This window comes from Thermobia domestica, chromosome 13 (genome assembly GCF_964235325.1).
Source record: "Thermobia domestica chromosome 13, izTheDome1.hap1.1, whole genome shotgun sequence".
NCBI classification, from domain to species: domain Eukaryota; kingdom Metazoa; phylum Arthropoda; class Insecta; order Zygentoma; family Lepismatidae; genus Thermobia; species Thermobia domestica.
This window is the reverse complement of record NC_137466.1, coordinates 106,148,357-106,156,311: the sequence shown is the minus strand read 5'-3', so window position 1 is coordinate 106,156,311 and position 7,955 is coordinate 106,148,357. Positions and strand designations below refer to the sequence as shown.

The 7,955-nt window shown below is 37.9% G+C and overlaps 1 protein-coding gene across 2 annotated transcripts in view; it reads left to right on the top strand.

Moving 5' to 3' along the window:
* Positions 1-2,840: 2,840 nt before the first annotated feature.
* The window catches only part of nsl1 (non-specific lethal 1), a 192,548-nt gene continuing 187,433 nt past the window's right edge, over positions 2,841-7,955 (top strand). The window contains exon 1 of one of the 2 annotated variants that reach the window (XM_081736215.1): positions 2,841-5,456. In XM_081736215.1, coding sequence (XP_081592341.1) covers positions 4,012-5,456 — 1,445 coding nt within the window. In that variant the 5' untranslated portion in view covers positions 2,841-4,011. The remainder of the gene's footprint in view (positions 5,457-7,955) is intronic. The other variant, XM_081736216.1, reaches the window with a different exon arrangement.

Here is a 7,955-nt window from a genome sequence, read left to right as displayed (position 1 = left end):
GCCCACTCGGCCACCAAGGCCGACAACAGCAAGCGTTTGATTTCTGCTATTTTAATGCAACGTGGCAAGAAGTGGATAACGCCAACCAATCAGAACTCTGTTTCTCGTTTCTACTTCCGGGAGCATTACTCTCCCGAGCTAGTCCTTATTATAGGCAAGTATATTCGCCATACGCAATACAAAATAGCCAAAGCAAAATGAAAGCGTATATATACGCCACCCACACTGAAGGGGTTAAGATATGTGTACAAACACCTGATTATATGAAGTTGTTAGCATGAAGCCCCCACACTTTGACGAACTTGTGCGTACGCTTTTGCTTGTGACGTTAGTTAAAGGACGTGCCTTACACGAGAGTGACATGAGCTCCAAAGGGTGGCCTTTTCCGGGGGCCTTTGGCCCTTCCTCCGGAGCAGGCCGGTAGCCAGCCCAAAAATTTAGGGGGGCGGGGGGCGGCTGAAGTTAGGGGGGACCCGATCCAACAATATTATAGTTCATCACCATATTATATTTCATTTGCAAGCCTACCGTGAAAATTTTAGAGGGGGCCAGCAAAAATTTAGAGCCCCCCTAAATCCCCCCTGGATACGGGCCTGATCCGGAGATATTCCTGGAAGAAACATACAATTGTTCCTGGCACAATGATACTATTCTCTGCATGGGTTTGACTTTGAAACTGGAATCCCTTTTTGTGGTAACCATACCCACTTGCAAGTAACCCATTCCTTTCTAAAGTATTTTGTGCAATTTGAATGATCTAAACTCTTACTAACATAGATCTACATTGTGCATTTAAAAAAAATATATGAAATGAAATTTGTAGTTTTGTGACGTACGTATATCCTCGTAGGCTAAAGGAGACTATGATTAATGAAAGTGATGATACGAAAAAAAGAATAATAAGGAAATGAGAATGTGGGAAGAAACTGGTGGACCCTGACGAGAACCGCGAGTTCAATGTTGTCCACCACAAACTCATATGACCTTGAATGAAACCAGAGTCTTATAGCGTTAGAGATCATCGTTTTACCACTGAGCTATCGAGCGCCCTCTACTTGCATTTTAAAGTTAGCATATAATACATATAATACGGAATAGACTTATCAAATATTTCGTGTACAGTGTTATGTTCTGCGGGATAGAAACAGTCATTACGAAAGAGATGGAAAAAACTTCAGGGTTCTTAATATGGGCGTGGGGAAGAACAAAGAAAATTAACAGAATAGAACGAGAAACAGGTGAGGAAATGTTATTGAGATTTGAAAAGTACCGGTAATAGTTAAAAAAGAAACATTATGGGTGTGATCCAAAGATATGGTAAAAGGTAAAAAAGGGAGTGGAAGAAGAATATAATCGATTGAGGATCTATAACTTGACTACGTAATTTGACTGTATAAGAAATATGCAATTGTAACTACTACTTGACATTATTTTACAATATTTATAAAGGAAGTTCTATTAAAATGAAATTCAGACTACTGAAGTAGGTTAGAGTTTATTGAGATCTTGTTAACTTTATGCTGTTGAAGGAATCGAATCGGACGATTTTTGCTTTTTGGTTTAAAAGTAATGCGAAGCAACAGTTAGAAATTCCACTGCTGACCTCTTTATACGATTTAGTTCTTTATTTAATACGTATGGACACAACTGACAATGCCAAGCTATGCTCGCCTTTTGCAACTGAAAGAAAACCAATCAGGATGACTGGCTATTGGAATCGAACCCGAGACTTATCGATTACGAAGTAAGAACTCGAACCACTAGACCATGCAACTTCTTAAAATCTCAAGTTTTTAAAAGTCGAACTATTTACATACTCATATATTTAGAAAGGCTAATTAAGACACAATCGCTTCATAACAAATATTATGGAATGAAAAATGCCGGAAAAGAAATGATTGTGTTACATGTGCTAAATCAGTGATCGCGAGCTGCTAGTAGCTCCCATGGATATTTTCGGTAAATCGCTTCAATACTCCGATTAGTTGATCTTGTTTCCACCACTCCATAGGCAGTAAACAAATATGTGTTTTTTATGTTGGTGGTTCTTTTGGTTTGTAGCTCACGGTAAGAGTTAAAAACGGTACGGTAGCAAAATAAATAAACAAAATAAAATAAAAAAATAGAAATCAGAAACAATTAGCACCTTTTAAAAGATAGAAATAAAAAACAATGAACACCTTTAAAGAATAATCCGTTACTTAGTATACACAAACACCGTGTGCGTTGGTTTCCCCGGGGTTCTCCCGTGTCCTCCCACTGCTTCATTCCACCATTTCTTATCATCATCGTCTCCTTCAGCCTAGCCGGCATAACCATGGGACGTAAACGATTTCAGTTACTAAGTATAATGAATTTATAAAATGTTCCATGTTCTGTTGGATATATTCTTGTAGATTAGATCATTGTGAATTTGAGCATTTTTTTCCCCACTGTATTCACTTGTGCTGCTTATGGAGAGAAGAAAAAAGGGCGGGAGGCAGAGAAAAGGAAGATTTCCTCGTGTATTGGCATTGGATTGAATATTTAGGTAAATATATTTGTAGTTAGCAGCACTGTTAAGCACGTCGAGATATCCGAACAAAAGCACCGCAAGAAACATGAGGCTGTTATAGTGGACGCGTTGTTCCCCCTTTGCTTGAATTTTCTTTATGCAGTTTTATAAATTGTAATAAATATTTTCGTAACTTTTTCGGTTCTTCGTAATGTAATGTGATCAGAAACTACTAAATGTGTACTTACTTAGCTTAAAGATAAAATCAGTGCGAATTATTTTCACATTTTAATTGTTCGTGAGCGGGAGAACACGTCCGAACAGGAATCAAGATGGCAGCCAATGAACGTATTCGCCGTAGAGGGGTTTCTATATTGATGTCATGGAACTTACTCCGGGTACAATTGAAGGACTGAGTTGATGATATGAAAATGTCATAAAATATATTACACTATATTGGACATAAAACTTCTTTGAGCTATGTGTTGTAAATATAAATATCATGAAAAACAAACTTTGCTTCACAGAAGATTGTTGACATATGTCCGTATTTCGTGCAAGTATATTATGCGTTTGCGTAGTGCAATAGGCCTTGATCATCCGTCTCATTGTGGTTGTTCCTTGTGGAGCGGTGCGCAATAGTTTTGTGTCCGCCATTGTTGATACAGAATTTTTGGCTGGGTGGAGGCGGAAATTGACGGTTCGGAATGTGTTTTTCATTGCCGTGATATTCCAGTGAAAGTGAATTAAGTGTGCACATATTGGGACAAGATTTGTGTGTTATTTTAACCAAGCAAGATTAGTATCGAAGTTCACATTCGCACTTTTTTTTTTCTAGTCTTCCATTTGCAGTCTTGCCAGCTTCGTTAACAAGACGGAGCTTGATCACGTGGTGGTACATTAAAAGGGGGGAGGAAATGGAGTGATGACATCGGTATTGAAGTTTGTTTGAGTTATAAGTGTTATGTGTACACTACAAAATTTGTACAATAGTACAGAATAACACATTATCCGAGAACGTGTTTGTTATGATACATTTCTGAGCTAGAAGCTGTATACTGTCTGCTAGAAGAGTTAAAATAAACAGGATTAGCGGGCAGCGGGAAATGCTGTTTTGTGATCTGGTTGTTGGATAGACTGTGAAGTTGTTTATTCATTATGTTTAAATGTAATTGTGTTTTAGCTTACTATGCTACTGCGTAGTGTGTAACACTTACGTGTATCATATGTAAATTACAGTACAGAATATTTCAGATGAATAACGTTTCAATGTTATAAGATCAGTGCTATGTATTTTAGCTTGGTATCGGTATTTTTATCTCGGGCTTGTTTACAAACTGGATGCAGTGACAGCGCCAGGACAGGCACGGGAACATAGCTGGTAGTGTGCTTTTAATAAATGAATCTGTTGAATATATTATATATTTAATGAAGTAAAAGTCAGCTGTTATAAATGTGAGTCCCATGCATGAGTGGGACTAGCGTGTGCCTCTTTGAGGCATTCAAATGAGTGTGCTATGGCTCCAGCTTTGACAGAAGCTGGACAATCTCAGAACTTTAAATTACCTCCTCCGTCACATTCCTCACCAGCATCCCCTTTAGGATCAGGGTTGAATGGATTAAATAATATTCCTGTACCACGAAATCAAGGGTTCATCTCGTTATCTGATGGCCATCATGAATGTAAAGAAAATCAAATCGTGACCAAAAACACTGTAGACAACAGTAGTGAGTTTCCTAAGTGTGAAAAAATCAGTGATGGAACAGTTAAAGACTGCGTAAATGTAAATAACAGTGCAAGCTCAAATGATCCGTTCGATAATTTGACTACATTAGCAATAGCATCTGAGTTGTTAAAAGTGTCAGAGGAACTGCAGTTAACAAGTGATAGACCTAAAGTGTCGGAAAGTTCTTCTGTTTCAGAAGGTTGCCTTATGATGAGTAGTTGTGACCCATCTATGGGGGACCAGGATAATACAATGGGTTTACAGAAGGCAAATATTGGTGTGCCCTTAGATTTAGGAGCTGTGAAGGAGAAAAGTCTTTCAAATGATATGGATCAACTTTTGAAAAATTTAGGAGCTGCTATATCTGTGAATGACTTAGATACAAGTGCTGATATGGGTCAAAATATGGATGATCTTTTGCAAGTGTTTGAACACATGGACACTACACCAGATTCGGGTGTGCCTTTAACTGGTGATACTTCACTAGGCACTATGGATACTGGTGAAGGTGCTAGTGAAGCTGACGGTATGTTTATGAGTAACGCAGATATTGCTACATTTGAAAGACAGTTTTTAAATGAAGTTGATGACATGATGACAATGTGTGTAGACGTTAATTTAAATGATAATTTAGTGACAGTGAACAAAGAAGTTTATATTAAAGAAAAAATTGCAGAAGCTCGTAAAAAACAGTTCGCACTGGAAAGAATGTCGGATAGGTTATTGCGAAGGTTAAAAAAGTTACAGGCGCGTGGAATGGGTATTCATGTGAGCGAAGAAGTGAAAGGGTTTGTAGGGTTTGCTCATAAGATGTTAAATGTGTCGAAAAGGGATAAACCTCAGAAAGAAAGTTCGGTTACTAGTGGTGCTGTCGGTGTAAACATTAATGATATTAAAGTTGAAATTCTTCAGAAAGAGGATGTTAAAAACATGTCTACGTCCGCGCTTGTGAATTTAGTGAGACGATTGGAAATGTCGCAAGGTGTTGCAGTTCGGCAGTCGCATAAGTATTTTGGCGCAGGTTCAGGTGATCATTCATCAAACAACTCGAAAGTGATACCAAAGTTAAGTGCAGAAGTTAACGATGAGTTGGACAGGTTTGCAGGACAACTCCATACCCAGTTGAAACATGTGGAGAATGGAATGGATTCTGATGCAACTGCAAGCAGTTCTGGCGGGGAGAGCTGTGATGAGATGTTGGGATACGACGATGGACGACAGCATCATGTATCTATGTAAGTGTGCTTTTGTTAATTCCTCTTAGGCTAGCCTATATGTATGTACTTCCTTTAGCATATAGTTATCAGGTTCAGCAAATAATACTGGAGTTAGATTTTCCACATGACGGTTCATATGTAGGTAATTCATTCTAAATACCCCTGTTGACATGGTAGCAAATGAAAAGAAAAAGGGAAGTCTTCTTAAACCGTGTCTGCAAACTTAACACCTTCCGTAATTGGTGATACGTTTCTTTGTTCATGAAGATTGTAATTACTTTGATGTTTACTTGTGTTTGCATGATCTTTTAGAAAATGCGAAGGAAAATGGTAATGGTAATGGCAAACTATGTTGCCTCAGAAAAAAATAGTACTGTTTAAATATTTAGGGCGAGATGTTTACTCCTAATATTGCATAGTTTCGATTGTTAGACCCATGTTTAAATAGGTATTATTTAGTTTCTCCCCCAAATCACTTTGTAGTTACTCTGGTTCAAGTATCTGCTCCGGAGCCGTCGATGAGGGGTGTGGAGTTGAATTCCTCTGTGCAGATCCACTTAAATGTACGTACGCGATAAGAACTATTGTGCAAAAGGCAGTAGCAACTTATGCTGGATGGTAACTAACAACACGAATGTTATCTATCCAAGTCAATGCAGGAGGCAGAGTTCGTCCGTAGGGAGAAGGCGCGTCAGTGTTGGTGGGTATATGGATAACCGAGGAAAGCGGAAAACATACAGTATATCGCATAGAATACCTTACATGTTGATTTGGGGAGAAACTTAAAGAGTTCACCCGATCAGACGGTTCTATCAAATATTGAAATACCACCTTCTTTCAGTGCACAGCATATTGAAATGAATTTTGAGTGATAGTGAAAGTATTGTATGTGTATGTTCTTCCACTATCCTCGTTTATTGTATACCCTCCGTTGCTAACGCGCCTACTCCCTACGGGCGTACCCCCTCACTGCCGCCCGGGCCCTCCTGCTGCGCTCTTGCTCTGACTCGGTTAATTAGCATTCGTCCTTTTTAGTGGCCACGAGTTAGTTCGTGTTTTATGTACTGTAGTTTTTATGACATACGTTTACACTATTTATATTGAGCCCTCCTGAAATCAATTTGCAAGTAGTAATGTTTTCATTTAGTGTTCGCTGTGCTAATCTAACCTGAAAATGTAAGAAATGTGTCAAAATAAGGAAGAACGGTCTGCTCGAGTAATGCCAAAGTAAATGCCATCCGGTGCTATTAACAGAATCACTAACTATACTATATAAACATTGAGAAAGTATATTAATGTTCGTTTATTTTTCTGTTTCTGAAGTAGTTTCTTTTTCTGTTTCTGAAGTAGTAATGCTCGTTATTTATTCTGTTGTTCAGGAATATGTATTCAAGTCAATTTCTGCTTAGAGCTCGCTCGCTCATGGCTATATGGTTAGACTACTCGTCTTCGGCAGTAGGGACACGGGGTTGAGTCTCGGTGGGAGGTCATGTGGTTCATATCCACCATAAATTAAGGTGTACGTCTCATATCCATTTCTTTTGTACTTTGATCACATCTGTTTCTGAAAAATGGATCTTCGGAAAACACTTTTAAAATAAGATATTCTCAAAGAACTTCATAGGGTCCTGTTTTTAATATTGCAATGTTATGAATAAAGCAGGATATGCCGCAAAGATGTCCGAACAAGGATGATTTTATATTTTTTATTTATTTATTTATTTTTTGTTTTCCTTTACTGCACAGATGTTAATGAAGGACGAAACGGGTCAAACTAGGCTCCGAATCACGACCTATGCCTGGAAACTCAAGGCCAATCCCCACCATACTATTGTGCCTCGATGAGTTATTTAAAAAAATAAATGCCAGTGAAGTGAGAGTGTAGGGGCACAATTAACAATTATAATTTTTCAAACTTTATACCTGAACGTATAGCTCATATTAACAGAAAGAACATTTTTCTAAGCGTTGTAAATACGTTTATTGTTGCCGTAGTAGTATTGCCTAAGGCGACGAAATGGATATTGTAATTTTCGAATATATTCTTAAATGTTTATAAGGCCTTCATTAATTTTGACATCAGTCCTGGCCATGACGTTAAAAGGCTGCCGCAAACACACACACTTCTGCGATCTTGTGTTCCCTGTTTGGATCAGCTGTATTTATTTTTTCGTATTTACTTGTCTTTCCAACTTTTAACTGCTTTAATCATTTTTTCCTCAGATCTTTTAACCGGCTTACCCAAAAATGTCTTCTCTTTACTTTTCTGTTTTTCTTCAATTTTAAATTTTCACCAACTAGTTTTACTTTTCTGTTTTTCTTCAATTTTAAGTTTTCACCCACTAGTTTGTGTGGATTCTTTTTAATAGAATATTGATGATTGCTTTTTCGACATATTTTGCAAACTGTTAAATGTCACTGCATACGATCGCGTGCTTGTCATTTTTTCTTTTCAGTCCACTGTAGTATACCGAAAATTTTCTGGGACACTGGGAATATTTAGGTCAACTCTAGTAG